The sequence below is a fragment of the Mobula hypostoma genome, chromosome 16 (assembly GCF_963921235.1).
Source record: "Mobula hypostoma chromosome 16, sMobHyp1.1, whole genome shotgun sequence".
NCBI lineage: Eukaryota > Metazoa > Chordata > Chondrichthyes > Myliobatiformes > Myliobatidae > Mobula > Mobula hypostoma.
The window spans coordinates 48,452,525-48,471,815 of record NC_086112.1 but is presented as its reverse complement, the minus strand read 5'-3'; the positions used below and the strand labels follow the sequence as shown (position 1 = coordinate 48,471,815).

The following is a 19,291-nucleotide window of genomic DNA, read 5'->3' as shown; positions in this document are numbered from 1 at the left end:
GCTCCTTGCTTCAGTCTCAGATCCCCTCGTGTTTTAAGAAGGCAACGATAATCCCAGTGCCAAAGAAGAGCAAGGTGGCCTGAATGACTATCGACCTGTGGCTCTGACATCAATTGCTATGAAGTGCTTCGAGCGATTGGTTATGGCACACATCAACCACAGTCTACCGGTCAACCTCGACGCTTTGCAATTCACCTACCGGAGCAACAGGTCAACAGCAGATGCCATCTCTCTGGCCCTACATCCACCTTAGAACACCTGGAGAATAAAGATGTATACGTACAGCTCCTTTTCATTGACTACAGCTCTGCCTTTAATACCATCATTCCAAATAAACTGATTCCTAAACTTCGGAACCTGGGCCTTAGCACTCAGATCTGCAGCTGGATCTTCAGCTTCCTCACAGACAGGACCCAGGCTGTAAAAATAGGGGACAAGCTCTCCTCTACAATCACTCTGAGCACCGGTGCCCCACAAGGCTGTGTACTCAGCCCCCTGCTGTACTCACTGTACACCCATGATTGTGCAGCCAAGTTTCCATCAAACTCAATATATAAGTTTGCTGATGACACAAAAATTGTAGGCCTTATCTCGGATAATGATGAGTTTGAGTACAGAGAGGAAATTAAGAACCTGGTGGCATGGTGCGAAGACAATAACCTATCCCTCAACGTCAGCAAGACGAAGGAATTGGTTGTTGACTTCAGAAGGAGCAGCGCACCGCACGACCCAATTTACATCGGTGGTGCGCAAGTGGAACAGGTCAAAAGCTTTAAATTCCTCGGGGTCAATATCACAAATAACCTGACTTGGTCCAACCAAGCAGCTTCCACTTCCAAGAAGGCCCACCAGCGCCTTTACTTCCTCAGAAAGCTAAAGAAATTTGGCCTATCCCATAAAACCCTCATTAATTTTTATAGATGCACCGTAGAAAACATTCTTCTAGGGTGCATCACAACCTGGTATGGAAGTTGTCCTGTCCAAGACCGGAAGAAGCTGCAGAAGATCGTGAACACGGCGCAGCACATCACACAAACCAATCTTCCGTCCTTGGACTCAGTTTACACCGCACGCTGTTGGAGCAGTGCTGTCAGGATAATCAAGGACACGACCCACCCAGCCAACACACTTTTCGTCCCTCTTCCCTCCGGGAGAAGGTTCAGGAGCTGGAAGACTCGTACGGCCAGATTTGGGAACAGCTTCTTTCCAACTGTGATAAAACTGCTGAACGGATCCTGACCTGGATCTAGGCCGTCCCCTCCAAATATCCGGACCTGCCTCTCGGTTTTTTTGCACTTACTTTCCATTTTTCTATTTTCTATTTATGATTTATAATTTAAATTTTTAATATTTACTGATTTTTACTATTTTTAATATTTAATATTTGTAATCCAAGGAGCAGGAAGCGCAGAATCAAATATTGCTGTGATGATTGTACATTCTAGTATCAATTGTTTGGCGACAATAAAGTATAAAGTATAAAGACTCCTTACCCTATATTCGTACAAATCAATTAGTTCGTAACATTGAAAAATAGTAACTTTTTTATATAAAAAAAATCTAACCCACTACCAAGACCGAAGCTGATTAATAGAAAAAAAAAGATTGTTAATCATCTGTGCTTTAACAGCAAATCAAAAGTTTTGAAAATAATTCAGAAAGGGTCCCCACAATGTTTGAAAGTCTTGATTAGATTCAAAGATTGAACATCGAATCTTCTCTAAGTTTAAACATCTAGATATTTCTTAAATGTTGTGAGAGTAACTGCCTCCACCATTCCGTTAAACAGTTGTTCAAGAATGCAATTACCATTTGGGTGAAAAATTCTTCTTCAGATTCCTTCTGAAGCTTATCTCCCTACCCTAAACCTAAGCTCTTGCTCTCTGCCCAGGATTAATATCTATCCTCTCAGTACCATTGATAATTTTGAATACCTCTGTCCTGTCATGCCCCCCCACCCCCTCTAGTCCAAGGAAAACAAGCCAGATTAGCCATTCCCCCCTCGTAACTGACACACTTCTTCCTGGGTGACATCATGGTGCATCCCAGTTGCACCCACTCAAGCAGAATCACATCCTTCCTACAAAGTGACAACCAAACCTGCATGCTGTACTCCAGCTGTGGCCGAACTAATGCTTTACAAAGTTTGTTCCATTACCTCCTTGCTCACATTCCCTGCCCCAAATTAACCGTGTTTATCCAGTTTGTATCACTGCACCATATTATTATTCTGCATTCTCTACCTGAAAACCCTATAGAAAGGCAGCACCATAACTTAGAAAATGTATGAAGTGCATTCTCCAACCTTAGGCAATTTTGCAGTTGAACATATTTTTGAATAGCTTCTACTTATTTTAAGTGGTTGAACTATGCATGTGTATAAAAAAGTTTCAATCTCAAGCATGTACATCCTATGATTTTGAAATATCTCTGAATCCATAATAAAAGGGTTTGATCTGCCAGACACCAAATATTAAAACAGTGGAAAGTTACTATAAAAATAAAACACTAGTTTCTATTTGATTATCAACACATTCACAGTAAGAAAAAGATAAAAAAGATCAATCTGACCATTTATTATCCGGAAACCATTAATTAGATCACAGGAGCCATGTTTTTCCTTCATATACTTTTGCAATACAGCTCGAGAAAACCGTAAACCACTCAATACTCTATTCATTTCTTGCCAATAAGGTATCACACAACAAACAAATTGTATTCTTTACTAGACTTACTGTGTGTCTCAGAGTTATATGCCCAGTTGTTGCTGAGCAGAGCATTGTATTGTTCTGATGTAATCTGATAGCCTTGCCAATTCAGATTCTGAATTTAAGCAACTTGAGTTACTGTGTATCTGTTTTCCTGGTTTCTTGTCGTGTAGTTTGTTTAAATACTCAGAACATCCTAATGTTTAAAAAGCATCCAATATTTTGCGGTGAAAACAAGCCCAAGGCGTCAGCTGGAACAAATAGAGAATCGTGGTCACAGAAGAAGCAGCAGAGAAAAACAATTCTTTGGCCCACCAACTCCATGCTGGTTTTCTTTAATCCTATATTAATCCATTTTAGTATATACACTCCACATTCTCAACAACTGTCCTTGGATCCTACCATTCTTCCACACACCAGGGGCAAATTACAGTGACAATTTAGTCATACAACGCACAGTTTTGCTATTGGAAGGAATCTAGTCCACCCATGCAGTTACAGGGAGAACATTCAGACTCCACAGAGACAGCCCCTCAGGTCAGGATTTAACCCAAATCTCTCTCCAGCACAATGAAGCAGTTACTCTGCTCACTACCCCAACCGCACTGCCAGAAGAATCAAATGGCTAAACAGTTTGGAGAAGAAACCAGCATGGATACTATAGAAAGAGTGCAGAGGAGATTTACAAGGATGTTCCCTGGATTGGAGAACGTACCTTATGAGAATAAGTTGAATGAACTTGGCCTTTTCTCCTTGGAGCGATGGAGGATGAGAGGTGATCTGATAGAGGTGTATAAGATGATGAGGGGCATTGATTGTGTGGATAGTCAGAGGCTTTTTCCCAGGGCTGAAATGGCTAACACAAGGGGCATAGTTTTAAGGTGCTTGGAAGTAGGTTCAAAGGGGAATGTGAGAGGTAAGTTTTTCACACAGAGAGTGGTGGGTGTATGGAATGCACTGCCAGTGACAGTGGTAGAGGTGGATACAATGGGTTCCTTTAAGAGACTCTTAGATAGGTACATGGATCTTAGAAAAATAGAGTGCTATGTGGTAGGGAAATTCTAGGTAGTTTCTAGAATAGGTTACGTGGTCGGCACAACATTGTGGGCCGAAGGGCCTGTAATGTGCTCTAGATTTCGATGTTCTATGTTCAATAAATTTAATCATGCAGCCATTTCCTAATCATATCCCTTCCTTCATAAAAACATTTAAAAGTCCAGTATCTATGGACTTTTGCAGTGTTGGAACTTACTGCTTGGTAGCTTTTACCTTAACAGGTTTTTCCATTTCATCTGAGCTTTTCTGGAGATGCAGAAAGAACATTTTCATGCAGAGATGAACTACACGTGCATGTAACAAGAGTGTCTTGGACTTCCAGGTGGTCCACAGCAGGGGTGATTGATAAGTTCATGGCCTAAGGTAGAAGAAGATGAGTTATACAGCTGTTGTTACATTCACGTGTAGTTCAACTCTGAGTGAAATGCAGAAAGTTTGAAGTTAATAACTCATCTCCTTCTACCTTAAGCCACGAACTTATCAATCACCACCGCTGTGGACCACTGCTGGAGGTCCAAGATGCCGACTTCTACAAAGAAGGGATCCGTATGCTCCACAACCACTGGACTAAGTGTGCAAATGTAGCAAAAAATAAATGTTCTAGGTTTTCTAAAACTGACTCCTTCTACCTTAGGTCACGAACTTATCAATCACCCCCGTAAATATATTTTGTATACTACATGGTAGGGTACTTTATTTAATCATGATAAGAACTTGTAACTCATTGATTCAATAGGTTCAATAGGTACATTTAATATCAGACAAATGTATACAATATATATCCTGAAATTCTTTTTCTTCGCAAACATCCACAAAAACAGAGGATTGCCCCAAAGAATGAATGACAGTTAAATGTTACAACCCCAAAGCCCCCCAACTCCCCCCTCCCACACATAAGCAGCAGCAAAGCAACGACAACCCCTCCACTAGCGAAAAAAGCTTCAGCACCCCCCCACTGAGCACTCACACGTGCAGCAAAGCATCAATAAAGACACAGCACAAACACAAGGAATTCTGCAGATGCTGGAAATTCAAGCAACACACATCAAATTTGCTGGTGAGTGCAGCAGGCCAGGCAGCATCTCTTGGAAGAGGTACAGTCGACGTCTCAGCCCGTAACGTCGACGATAAAGACACTGGCTTGCAATACCCCAAAGACTACTCATTCACCCAGTATTCGACATACCACAGGCTCTCTCTCTCTCCCTAATAAGGGTAAAAGAGGTGTCCCCATTTCCATTACTCTTCCCATTACTATGGCAATGTTTTTTACTAATTTTTTGCATTGATATAGATATATATTATATTGTGCTTTTGTTATATTGCATTGACTGTACATATGCAAAATGGAACTCTACAACATGTTTAAAGATTAGGATTTTATCTACATGAGCAGGAGATTAGTTGAAAAGGTTGAGTAGGTCTTCCTCTTAGCTGGAAGAATGATGTCGATGACAGTATCAACAAATGACGTGAGGCAGGGAAACGGGTAAGGTTGTAAAGTGGGATGACCAGCGGATTACAGAGCAAAAGTTTGTCAGTTAAATTTTCATATTGATGAAATCATTGTTCAACTAGCTATGTTGCACATTCAGCTGGTATGCGTGTGTTGCTTTGTTTCCTGCTGAATTATATTGTACAAGGTACAATTTGATAAATTCCTAGAAACAAGGACTGACAAGCTCTCCCAAAGTGTAGATTTTATGTTTGGGTGACATAAAGCTAATGCAATATTCATGAGGGATTTTATTTATGGGCTGGATCAAGACAAATCAACAGTCCTAGTGTAGAAGATAAACTCGTACAAAATTTGAGAGATGGTTTCCTATATCAATATATTAAGAAGCTGTTGAGGGATCAGATTATTTTAGATCTAGCAGTATGAAAACAAGAAGGGTTAATTAAATGCCATTCAGCAAAAAGTGATCGTATTTAACAATCAGTAGTGAGTTAGTTCAATGCAAGATCAAGATCTTAAAAGAAACGAGTTAATAGCCTTTATTGCAAGCTCGAAAGTAGAGTTATTTCTGCAATTGTAAGGTCCCACATAGGAGATTAGTGGGCAAAATTAGAGCACATGGTATTGGGGGTAGGGTACTGACATGGATAGAAAATTGGTTGGCAGACAGGAAACAAAGAGTAGGGATTAATGGGTCCTTTTCAGAATGGCAGGTGGTGACTAGCGGGGTACCGCAAGGCTCGGTGCTGGGACCGCAGCTATTTACAATATACATTAATGATTTAGATGAAGGGATTAAAAGTAACATTAGCAAAGTTGCAGATGACACAAAGCTGGGTGGCAGTGTGAAATGTGCGGAGGATGTTGAGATAGTGCAGGATGAGTTGGACAGGTTGGGTGAGTGGGCAGATGCATGGCAGATGCAGTTTAATGTGGATAAATGTGAGGTTATCCACTTTGGTGGCAAGAACAGGAAGGCAGATTACTACTTGAATGGTGTCAAGTTAGGAAAAGGGGAAGTACAATGAGATCTAGGTGTCCTTGTTCATCAGTCACTGAAAGTAAGCATGCAGGTACAGCAGGCAGTGAAGAAAGCTAATGGCATGTTGGCCTTCATAACAAGGGGAGTTGAGTATAGGAGCAAAGAGGTCCTTCTGCAGTTGTACAGGGCCCTGGTGAGACCACATCTGGAGTATTGTGCACAGTTTTGGTCTCCAAATTTGAGGAAGGACATTCTTGCTATTGAGGGAATGCAGCGGAGGTTCACAAGGTTAATTCCCAGGATGGCGGGACTGTCATATGTTGAAAGATTGGAGCGACTGGTCTTGTATACACTGGAATCTAGAAGGATGAGAGGGGATCTGATTGAAACATATAAGATTATTAAGGGATTGGACACACTAGAGGCAGGAAACATGTTTCCAACGTTGGGGGAGTCCAGAACCACAGGCCACAATTTGAGAATAAGGGGTAGGCCATTTTGAATTGAGTTGAGGAAAAACTTTTTCACCCAGGAAGCTGTGGATCTGTGGAATGCTCTGCCTCAGAAGGCAGTGGAGGCCAATTCTCTGGATTCTTCAAGAAAGAGTTAGATAGAACTCTTAATGATAGCGGAGTCAAGGGATATGGGGAGAAGGCAGGAAAAGGGTACTGATTGTGGACGATCAGCCATGATCACAGTGAATGGTGGTGCTGGCTCGAAGGGCCGAATGGCCTACTCCTGCACCTATTGTCTATTGTCTGTTGTACTGTGCCCAGGTAAAATGCATCTGGAGTATTGTGAAATAATCTGGACTCCCTACCATAGGCGCAACGTTCTTGTAATAGAGGGGGTACAGATTGATTCTTGGTAGTATCCTATGAGGCAGACGAATGCTGTATTCCTTTGAATATATAATATTCAAAATAATCACTACAAAACAAATTATCTTGTTATTCAAAATTATTCATGGGCAGTACTTCCCCTGGCTACGTCCAGATTCAGTAGTTAAAAATCTCGAAATAATTAGCCATTCAAGAGATATCTTCACCCAGGTGGTTATGAGCCTCTACCCAAAGAGGATTATAATGGTTCAGTTTCTGAATGCACTCAAGACTGAAACTGGATTTTAAGGGGTTACATAGAAACATAGAAACATAGAAAATAGGTGCAGGAGTAGGCCATTCGGCCCTTCGAGCCTGCACCGCCATTTATTATGATCATGGCTGATCATCCAACTCAGAACCCAGCCTTCCCTCCATACCCCGTGACCCCTGTAGCCACAAGGGCCATATCTAACTTCCTTTTAAACATAGCTAATGAACTGGCCTCAACAGTTTGCTGTGGCAGAGAATTCCACAGATTCACCACTCTCTGTGTGAAGAAGTTTTTCCTAACCTCGGTCCTAAAAGGCTTCCCCTCTATCCTCAAACTGTGACCCCTCGTTCTAGACCTCCCCAACATCGGGAACAATCTTCCCGCATCTAGCCTGTCCAATCCCTTTAGGATCTTATACGTTTCAATCAGATCCCCCCTCAATCTTCTAAATTCCAACGAGTACAAGCCCAGTTCATCCAGTCTTTCTTCATATGAAAGACCTGCCATCCCAGGAATCAATCTGGTGAACCTTCTTTGTACTCCCTCTATGGCAAGGATGTCTTTCCTCAGATTAGGGGACCAAAACTGCACACAATACTCCAGGTGTGGTCTCACCAAGGCCTTGTACAACTGCAGTAGTACCTCCCTGCTCCTGTACTCGAATCCTCTCGCTATAAATGCCAGCATACCGTTCGCCTTTTTCACCGCCTGCTGTACCTGCATGCCCACTTTCAATGACTGGTGTATAATGACACCCAGGTCTCGTTGCACCTCCCCTTTTCCTAATCGGCCACCATTCAGATAATAATCTGTTTTCCTATTTTTGCCACCAAAGTGGATAACTTCACATTTATCCACATTAAATTGCATCTGCCATGAGTTTGCCCACTCACCCAACCTATCCAAGTCACCCTGCATCCTCTTAGCATCCTCCTCACTGCTAACACTGCCACCCAGCTTCGTGTCATCCGCAAACTTGGAGATGCTGCATTTAATTCCCTCATCCAAGTCATTAATATATATTGTAAACAACTGGGGTCCCAGCACTGAGCCTTGCGGTACCCCACTAGTCACCGCCTGCCATTCTGAAAAGGTCCCGTTTATTCCCACTCTTTGCTTCCTGTCTGCTAACCAATTCTCCACCCACACCAATACCTTACCCCCAATACCATGTGCTTTAAGTTTGCACACTAATCTCCTGTGTGGGACCTTGTCAAAAGCCTTTTGAAAATCCAAATATACCACATCCACTGGTTCTCCCCTATCCACTCTACTAGTTACATCCTCAAAAAATTCTATGAGATTCGTCAGACATGATTTTCCTTTCACAAATCCATGCTGACTTTGTCCGATCATTTCACCGCTTTCCAAATGTGCTGTTATCACATCCTTGATAACTGACTCCAGCAGTTTCCCCACCACCGACGTTAGGCTAACCGGCCTATAATTCCCCGGTTTCTCTCTCCCTCCTTTTTTAAAAAGTGGGGTTACATTAGCCACCCTCCAATCCTCAGGAACTAGTCCAGAATCTAACGAGTTTTGAAAAATTATCACTAATGCATCCACTATTTCTTGGGCCACTTCCTTAAGCACTCTGGGATGCAGACCATCTGGCCCTGGGGATTTATCTGCCTTCAATCCCTTCAATTTACCTAACACCACTTCCCTACTAACATGTATTTCGCTCAGTTCCTCCATCTCACTGGACCCTCTGTCCCTTACTATTTCTGGAAGATTATTTATGTCCTCCTTAGTGAAGACAGAACCAAAGTAATTATTCAATTGGTCTGCCATGTCCTTGCTCCCCATAATCAATTCACCTGTTTCTGTTTGCAGGGGACCTACATTTGTCTTTATCAGTCTTTTCCTTTTTACATATCTATAAAAGCTTTTACAGTCCGTTTTTATGTTCTCTGCCAGTTTTCTCTCATAATCTTTTTTCCCCTTCCTAATTAAGCCCTTTGTCCTCCTCTGCTGAACTCTGAATTTCTCCCAGTCCTCAGGTGAGCCACTTTCTCTGGCTAATTTGTATGCTACTTCTTTGGAATTGATACTATCCCTAATTTCTCTTGTCAGCCACGGGTGCACTACCTTCCTTGATTTATTCTTTTGCCAAACTGGGATGAACAATTGTTGTAGTTCATCCATGCAACCTTTAAATGCCTGCCATTGCATATCCACCGTCAATCCTTGAAGTGTCATTTGCCAGTCTATCTTAGCTAATTCATGTCTCATACCTTCAAAGTTACCCCTCTTTAAGTTCAGAACCTTTGTTTCTGAATTAACTACGTCACTCTCCATGTTAATGAAGAATTCCACCATATTATGGTCACTCTTACCCAAGGGGCCTCTCACGACAAGATCGCTAATTAACCCTTCCTCATTGCTCAAAACCCAGTCCAGAATAGCCTGCTCTCTAGTCGGTTCCTCGACATGTTGGTTCAAAAAACCATCCCGCATACATTCCAAGAAATCCTCTTCCTCAGCACCTTTACCAATTTGGTTCACCCAGTCTACATGTAGATTGAAGTCACCCATTATAACTGCTGTTCCTTTATTGCACACATTTCTAATTTCCTGTTTAATACCATCTCCGACCTCACTACTACTGTTAGGTGGCCTGTACACAACTCCCACCAGCGTCTTCTGCCCCTTAGTGTTACGCAGCTCTACCCATATCGATTCCACATCTTCCCGGCTTATGTCCTTCCTTTCTATTGCGTTAATCTCTTTTTTAACCAGCAACGCCACCCCACCTCCCCTTCCTTCGTGTCTATCCCTCCTGAATATTGAATATCCCTGAACGTTGAGCTCCCATCCCTGGTCACCCTGGAGCCATGTCTCTGTGATCCCAACTATATCATAATCATTAATAACAATCTGCACTTTCAGCCGGAAATGTGATAGAGAGGTAGATCAGGCATGACCTATTTATGTGTAATGGATAAATACCAACTAACAAGTTTTATTACATAAGTAATAAAAATAATTGTCTTTGTAAAGACAGGAATAGAAAGCTGAGATGTATGTTCTGAGTCGTGTCTATTTCAATGCACAGGTAAGGCAGATGAGAATGGATCAACATGTGGAATTATGATATTGTAATCATCGTTGAGAGGCAGGGAAGGACTGGTAGTTCAGTGTTCTGAGATTCCTTAGTTTTAGACATGATAGAAGGGAAGGCAGAAAAAGGAGAGGAGTGGCAATAAAGGGAGAGAGGTGGCATTACTAGTCAGGGAAAATGTTATGGCAGTGCTCACACAGGACAGACTGGAGGGCGTGTCTACTTAAAATACATGGGTGGAACTGAGGAATAAGAAAGGTATGGGATTAATTCTAGACCACCCAATAGTCAACATGGGTGGAACTGAGGAATAAGAAAGGTATGGGATTAATTCTAGACCACCCAATAGTCAGCAAGATATAAAAGAGGAAATTCATAGAGAGATAGCAGACAGCTGCAAGAAAAAAAAATAGTCGGTGATTTTAATTTTTCACATATTGATTGGGACACTCATGCTGTAAAAAAGGATTGATGGGATAGAGTTTGTCAAGTATCTTCAGGAATATTTCCTCAATCAATATATAGAGGTAACAACTAGTGATACTGGATCTCCTATTAGGGAACGAAACAGGGCAAATGTCAGAAGTGTGTGTAGGAAACACGTTTGGAACCAATGATCATAATTCTACTAGTTTAAGGATAATTATGGAGAAGGATAGGACTAGTCCTTCAGTTGAAATTGTAACTTGGAGAAAGGCCAGTTTTGATGGCGTCAGAAAGGATCTGGCAGGTGTGGATTGGGATAGGTTGTTTTCTGGCAAAGGAATGTTTGGTAACTTGGAGGCCTTCAAAAGTGAAATATTGAGAGTATAGAGTTTGTTTGTTTCTGTTAGACGAAAACGCAAGTCTAACAGCTATAGGGAACCTTGGCTTTTAAGGAACATTGAGAACCTAGTTAAAGAGCAGGATGTTCATAGCAGGTATAGGCAGTGAGTAACAAAGGAAGCACTTGAGAACTATAAGAAATGCAGGAGAGCACTTAAAAAGGAAATCAAGATGGCTAAAGGAAGGCATAAAATTGCTTTGGCAGGTAAGGTGAAGGAGAATCGCAAGGGCTTCTACAGATACATTAAGAGCAAAAGGAGAGCCAGGGCAAAATTGGTCTTCTCTGCATAGAGCTGAACAAGATGGAGAAGATCCTAAATGGATTTTCTACATCTGTATTTATTCAGGAGATGGACATAGAGTCTATAGAACTGAGGTAAAACAGTAGGAAGTCATGGATAGTACCTGGATTACAGAAAGGATGTTTGCTGTCTTAAGACAAATCAGGTTGGGTAAATCACCAGTGCCTGACAAAGTATACCCTCAGACCTTGTGGGAGACTAGTTAAGAAATTGCATGGGTCCTGGCAGAGGTATTTAAAACATCCTTAACCGCAGGTAAGTGTCAGAGGACTAGAGGATAGCTGAAAATGCTCTGTTGTTCAAAACACACTAAGAATTAACCAGGAAATTATAGGCTGGTGAGCCTGACATCAATAGTGGGTAAATTATTGGAATGCATTCTAAGGAGCAGGATATATAAGAATTTGGATACACAGGACTTGATTAGGAATAGTCAATTAGCTCCATGATGGACACTAGTCTCCGTAGTATCTTGGTCATCTTCAAGGAACGATGCTTCAAAAAGGCTGCATCCATCATTAGAGACCCACATCACCCAGGTCATGCCTTGTTCTCACTTCTATCATCAGGAAGGAGGTACAGAAGCCTGGAGGCACACACTCAACAATTCAGGAACAGCTTCTTCCCCTCTGCCATCCAGTTTCTAATTCGACATTGAACCCATGAAACTACCTCACAACTTTTTTATTTCTATTTTTGCACTATTTAATATACGCTGTGTATTACTGTAATTCACATTTATTTCTATTATTGTGTATTACATTGTACTGCTGCAACAAACTTAATGAATTTTATGATATATACCTGTGATATTAAACCTGACTCAACATGGCTTTGTGCACAGTGGGCTGCTTCTAGCCAAGCTTATAGAGTTTTTGGGAGATTACCAGGAAATTTGATGAAGGCCGTGAACATGGACTTTAGCAAGGCCATTGACAGCCCTCATGGGAAGCTGTCCAAAAATCACAGTCACTTGGCATTCAGGATGATGTAGTGAATTGGATTTAACATTGGCTACACAGAAGAATCAAGAGAGTGGTAGAAGATGGCAATGTCTCTGATAGTCTGCAATTAGTGGTATGCTGCAGGGATCAGTGTTGGGTCCATTGTTGTTTGTGTCATCTATATCAATGACATGGCCAATATTGTAGTAAACTGTTTCAACTAACTTGTGGATGACATCAAGACTGGAAGCATAGTGAATGGCAAGGAAGGGGACCAAAGCTTGCAGCTGGAAAAATTGGCTGATAGATGACGGATGGAATTTAATGCAGACAAGTGTGATGTGTTGCACTTTGAGAAGAAAATCCAGCGTAGGACTTACATAGTGAACAATGGGGCACTGAAGAGAACAGAGGGATCTGGGAACACAGAACCATAACTTCCTGAGAGTGGTGTCACAGGTAGATAGGGTCATATGTCAAGAGCGAAGTGACAATTCTGAGTGAGGTTTGAGGCAACATTGGATTCACATTAACTCTGGCAGCATTTGCAAGATATTACTTCCTACAAAGTGAAACCCAATAGCGTGAATGGCAGCGATGCTTCACTACCAGAACTCTACACCTTCTACGCCCACTTTGAAAGGGAGAATATAACTGCAGGTATGAAGATCCCAGCTGCACTCAGAGGCCATTGGTCTCGGAGGCCAACGTTAGGCTGTCTTTAAGGAGGGTGAACCCTCAGAAGGCAGCAGTACCTGACAAGGCACTGAAAACTTGGGCCAAACAACCGGCAGGAGTATTCAAGGACATTTTCAACCTCTCACTGCTCTGGTTGGAAGTTCCCACCTGCTTCAAAAAGGCAACAACTATACCAGTGCCTAAGAAAAGTAGGGTGAGGTACCTTAATGACTATCACCCAGTAGCACTCACATCTACGGTGACGCAATGCTTTGAGAGGTTGGTCATGGCTAGAATAAACTCCTACCTCAGGGAGGACATGGGCCCACAGCAATTTGCCTATTGCCACAATAAGTCTATGCCAATGCAATCTCGGTACTCTTTACATGGCCTTAGATCACCTGGACAATACAAACACCTATGTCAGGATCCTGTTCATTGACCATAGCTCAGTGTTTAACACCATCATTCCCACAATCCTGACCAGTAAGCTACAGAACCTGGACCTCTGTTCCTCCCTCTGCAGTTGGATCAACTTCCTAACTGGAAGACCACAATTTGTGTGCATTGGTGATAATGTCTTTACCTCACTGACGATCAACACTGGCACACCTCAAGGGTATGTACTTAGCACACTGCTCTACTCCCTCTACACCCATGACTATGTGGCTAGGTATAACTCAAATACCATCTATACATTTGCTGATGATACAACCATTGCTGGTAGAATCTCAGATGGACGTGAGTGGGCATACAGGAAGGAGCGAGATATACCAACTAGTTGTTTGGTGTCACAGCAACAACCCTGCACTCAATTTCAGTAAGACCAAAAAGCTGATTGTGAACTTCAGGAACGGTAGGACAAGGGAACATGAACCAATCCTTATAGACAGATCAGAAGTAGAGAGAGTGCACAATTTCAAAATGCTGGATGTCAAGATCTCTGATGATCTAACTTGTTCCCAACAAATCAATGTAGCTATAAAGGCAGCAAGGCTGCAGCTGTATTTCATTAGGAGTTTGAAGAGATTTGGCTTGTCAACTAAAACACTTGAAAACTTATGTATGTACCATGGAGAGCATTCTGACAGGCTGCTTCCCTCTCTGGATTTTTTTTTTTGGGGGTGGGGTGGGGGCACTACCACACAGACCCAAAAGAAAACTACAGAAATTTGTAAAATTAGTCAGCCCCATTTTGGGTACTACCTTCCGTAGTACCCAAAGCATTTTCAAAGAGAGGTGTCTCAGAAAGGCAACATCCATTCTTAAAGACCCCCATCAGCCAGGATATGCTCTCTTCGCATTGTTACTATCAGGTAGGAGATACAGAAGCTTGAAGGCACACACTCAGTGATTCAGGAACAGCTTCTTCCCCTCTGCCATTGCCCCCTACTACAGTCCCATGCTCACCTCTTGCTGACATTGAACCTCTGAACACCTCACTTTTCTTTTTGAATACATTAAAAATAGTGCAAAAGCAAGTAATCTATTTAATATGCTTACAGCAATTGACTTAGTAAGCATTCAGCACAGACTAGAAGGGGCCAGATGGCCTATTTCTGTACTGCTGTGGTGAAGTGAACACATTTTACAACCCTGTTGGTGATAATAAACTGATTCTAAAGTGAGCTTTTGGCAAATAAATTGAGTATTTGCATTGGGATGTTGTGTTGAATTAGTGAGGCTAAATTTAGAGCATTGTATGCAGTGCTGGTCACAAACTTACAGGAAAGACGGCCATCAGATTAAAGTACAGAAAACATTTACAAGGATGTTGCTGTGACTGGAGGACCTGGGTTACAAAGAAAGCTTGACTAGGTTAGACTTTATTCCCTGAAGTGTAGGAAAATAGAGGGAAGATTTGGAGGTATACAGAATTAAGGGTAGAGAATAAATGTAGGTGTTCACCCCCCCTCCCAAGATTGGGGGCTAGAACTAGAGGTCATAAGGGTGAAATGTTTAAGGGAAACAAGGTGTTAATTCATTACTGAGGGTGGTGAGAGTGTAAAATGAGCTGAAGTAGGAGATGCAGGCTCAAATGCAACATTGAGCAGTTTGAGTAAGAGCATGGGTGGGACAGTTGTGGGAAAGGTACAGGTCAATCAGTCTAGGCAGAGTAACTTTAGCATGGACTAGATGGGCCAAAGAGCTTACTTCTGTGGTACAGAGCTCTGACTACAATGACTCAAAGTGTTCAGAGTGTGTTTAGTGGAAAGCAGATAATCCTAAATTAAATTCTATTGATTCTCCAATGTGGGCAATAGTTACAATACCTACACTATCCCAGATTTGTTTGGTAATTATACTAATCAAGCAAAGCTTGCATTGCATTCAAAATTTAAAAATGCAAACTAGGGCCAAAAAAAACCAAGAACATAGCTTAAAGGGCAGGGCTAGTTCAAGTGAATTAGGAATGCTACCCAGGTTTCCCGCAAACCAACCAGCAGTGTTCTATTGAGTAGCTCCACACAAAGATTCTGCATTTGGTTTTGGGGGAAAATGTCTATTGATAGATCTCTTATGTCACAAGTACCCAAATGTGCATTGTAGTCAGAAAGGCATTTTTACTGTTGTAACATATCAAGCTCTAAATACTGCAACTCATTTCAACTTTAAATGGCAGAAGTCAACTATACTTGTTATAGAAGTTGCAACCAGGTAGTACCTTGCTACTTAGTTAAGAGTTATAACCCATGTTGTTAATGCAGGTGGGTGACAATTTGATCCAATTTTATGCGTAAGCAGCACAACCGATGTTTTTTTGCACTGTAACCACAATTCTATTAGGAAAAACAGACTGAACACTTATGTACTTTTAAGCATTTAATTTGTTACTTTACATGAAACAAAGTATACTTAAAGATTGCATCAAGTTCAACTGCAAATGAGACCTTGGAAGTCCATTGTGGCAGTCAACATTAACTATTTCACAAGTGTACTTAGCATCAGACAGTCCTACAGTCTAACCCGATGCAAACATTCATCCTTCAAGTTGCATAAACAGCTCTGCAGCATATGCAGAGATGCACAATATACTTCCATCTCCTTTTCACTGCTCCAGGTCCCAGCTGTTGTGCGCCACAGTCCGTTTTTACCAACCATTTGCAATCACCAGTCCTCATCACTACCTCTGGTTTCATCACCACAGCATACTGGTCATCACATCGACGAGACTGGTCAGTTCACCAGTCTATTCTGTAGACCCACCAAGTCACCATTTTTCCCTTAGAGACTTCAAAACACATTTCTAGCAACCACCAAAGTCTTTGCAACAACTTTCAACGTTCAGGAAAGGAGATGTTGGGGACCCATTGATTGGTGTAACGACTCTCTTCACAGAAGACACCAAGTTTTTCTAAAGCTGGATCTTTCCAGGAGTCTTGGCTTGGATTCTGAATACAATAAAAAGTAATGTTAAATGGGGTCAGACACCAAAGATATAGTTCCATTATCAAACAGTTCGAGAGTTAACACTAAAATTATGCAAAAGGAACACTTACAGTGACGAGAATGCAGTGCATGTCTCTAGGCTCCTCATTGTCAGCACCGCTGCCAACGATCTCGACCAGCCTCTGAATATCATTCACTCTCACTATGTTGATGTCATTATCGCAGCAAAATGCCTGAATTAAAGTGAAGTGGATTTGCAGAGCGATGTCACCTTCATCCTGTTCGTCGCTGGCAAGGAGGCAAAGCACTACGCTATCCGGGTCACTGCAAACAAAAACAGTCACGGTTATCCACCAAATCGCTCCCCGAGCACGATGAATATGACTGCATTTGCTGGGCTGGGGCGCGGTGCATTTGGAAGAGGTAGCAAGAACTTACACATTCATGACTTTTGCAGATTCGTAGACTCCAACCGTCAAGCAATGCTGCCGTTGTGCTGAGCTCAGCAACTCCTCCAGGGCTTTGCCAGCAACTTGCATCCTAAAAATCAGAAGAGGGGTAGAAACATGTGTTAAACCACCGAATAAACTCGCTCCAGGTACCAGCCCCGGGAGGGAGGGAGGGAGCAGCCGGCTGCGGCCACCCTCTCCCGCCGCAGTCCCGGGCTCGCCTCCCGCTGAGAGACGAGCAGTTGCAGCCGCCGCGTTCTTCAGCGGCTGCCGACTTTTCAAACGGACCCAGAGCCGCACTCCCACCCCTCGCGCACTAACCGACACCGAGCACTCGAGCCGCCGGGATCCAGGCAACAGCCGCCCGCCCTCCCTCGGTACCCAAGCTCCGCACTCGCCTGCAGTAAATGCACCCGGCCCGCACCTTTCAGAGCTTTCCACTTGCTGCTCCTCAACTCCGTTGAATTCCTCGAGGGTCATGATTCTGTGTATTTAAAAGCAGGAGGACGCAAGGATCGCGGCGGGATTTAAAAGGCGAGACTGCACCAGCTACGTTTAAAGTCCAATCCCCAGTCGGGCTCGCTCAGGCAGACTAGCCGCAGGCTCGCCCGCCGCCCCTCTTATACCGCGCACTCATTATGCGCGGCCCCCGCGCTGCCTGATTGGACCAGACAGCAAGCTCATTACTTATGTAGAACCGTTTCCCCACGTGGGGCAAAATCGGTTTCTAGTTGTTACTGGGGGAAACTAATGGGTGGAGATTGTTTTTCTTAGAAGAGTAATATATTACTAATTAAGCTGAGAGCCAAGTAGAAGTAGAAAATTGGGTAAAAGGTTGCATTACAGCAATTTTAAATGCGCAGTTGCAAATTATGTATCTTCTTATTTGAACCAACTTTCTTTACATTTAAATGAATATGTGCTACAATTAGCTGCTTGTAATTTTCTCCACATTTTTATTGATGATATAATGCAATAACTTGTCATTGTCGCAACAGATAAGGGGGGAAAGCAAAGAAGTTTCTCTCTCTCTCTAGGGCAGTGCATGGCACACGCTGCTCATTATCATATCTAAAGGGAGCACAATAGAACTTGAAGCAGAGTTTGTGGCGTGTGGTAACATTACATACCCGGTCCGATTAACCTTTTTTACCCCATTGAAACATTGCTACAGCTGCCACTTTAGTCGGACTGCTGTGTGTGTGGTGTGTGTTTGGGAGGGGGTGGAATGTGGTTAATGGTATAATTGGAGATGCACGGTCCCAATACTTAGTCAAAAAATCATCGCAGGCATGAATCCACAACCTGGAAACACAATATTATTTATTTACTTTTTTGTTATTTGCACGATTTGTCTTGTTTTGCAGAGTGTTGTTTGTCAGCCTTTGTTATTCATAATTTGCCGTAAATTCTGTTGTGTATCCTGATTTTTCCGTAAATGCAAGCAAAATAATCTCAAGATGACATATACGTACTTTGAAATTAGATTTACTTTGAATTTATATGAAAGTTGTAATGGAAGTTTCGTAGCTTCCCTCAATACCCTATCCCTCACTTTTGCTGAACTAGATGTTCTAAATTATGTGCCGTGTTCTATACTTAACAAATGTGTATTTTAACAGATTTTTTAAAGTGCTACTTGTCTGCTGTGAACTGTAATTGGTGTATAAATCCTTACTCGACGAGGAAACAATGAGTGATGTCAGAGTTACTCTGTTTTGGAAGGAAGCTGCAAAATATAGCTGAAATAAATGTAACCGATCTGTAAACTTCAAGGGAAATGACTGTAGAACCAACCTTCAATACGTTTTCTTTAGATAAATTTGCCTTTGTTGTCCGAGTTCGGGGTCTATGTGAGGGTGAAGTTTATTCAAGTCTTTATTCGCCGTTACCAGCATAATGTAATGTGTGAGTGGTCCATCTAGTGGCGGTAGTTATTAAAACAACACAGATCCTAATTCTCTAAACTAATTTATTTTCTCTTCGTTCTCCTCTTCTCTTCATGCAAAATAACTTTATGTACACAAACCCAAGTGAAATGTGCTAATATGAAAGCTTTAATAGATTAATGTTTTGTGATTTCTGAGATTGCCGCACATCAAACAATAGAATAGGGTTCAAGTAGTCTGCATTGGTGCTTACTTCCCATAAATTCAGAGGTGAAAATGACTTAGGCACAGAGACATGGTAAGATTTATCAAAATTAATTACCTGTCAAGGGGTAACAGCTGATTATTGTAAAAAGTCATGTTTTGATGGGGAAACGTATCTAGAAGATACTATTTGGAACTATTGCTGAGTATTTCAACCATCCATATTGGGCACAAAGTATGGATTAT

The 19,291-nt window shown here is 42.1% G+C and overlaps 1 protein-coding gene across 2 annotated transcripts; it reads right to left on the bottom strand.

Moving 5' to 3' along the window:
• Positions 1–15,957: 15,957 nt before the first annotated feature.
• gadd45ga (growth arrest and DNA-damage-inducible, gamma a) lies at positions 15,958–17,549 on the bottom strand. Of its 2 annotated transcripts, none has more exons than XM_063069196.1 (4): positions 17,377–17,549; positions 16,942–17,043; positions 16,614–16,827; positions 15,958–16,505 (listed from the first exon to the last, which is right to left on the bottom strand). In XM_063069196.1, the coding sequence occupies exons 1-4, from the start codon at positions 17,430–17,432 to the stop codon at positions 16,392–16,394; spliced, it is 486 nt and encodes a 161-aa protein (XP_062925266.1). In that variant the 5' UTR covers positions 17,433–17,549; the 3' UTR covers positions 15,958–16,391. The 2 variants fall into 2 exon arrangements, with proteins under 2 accessions (XP_062925266.1, XP_062925267.1); XM_063069197.1 differs by having other exon boundaries at positions 17,351–17,514.
• Between the last annotated feature and the right edge of the window lie 1,742 nt (positions 17,550–19,291).

Coding starts and splice junctions, on each gene's coding strand:
- gadd45ga (XM_063069196.1), bottom strand. CDS start 17,432: ATGACCCTCGAGGAATTCAACGGAGTTGAGGAGCAGCAAGTGGAAAGC. Junction 17,044..17,376: donor CAAGTGGAAAGCTCTGAAAG/GTGCGGGCCGGG, acceptor TCTGATTTTTAG/GATGCAAGTTGCTGGCAAAG. Junction 16,506..16,613: donor TGCACTGCATTCTCGTCACT/GTAAGTGTTCCT, acceptor TATTGTATTCAG/AATCCAAGCCAAGACTCCTG.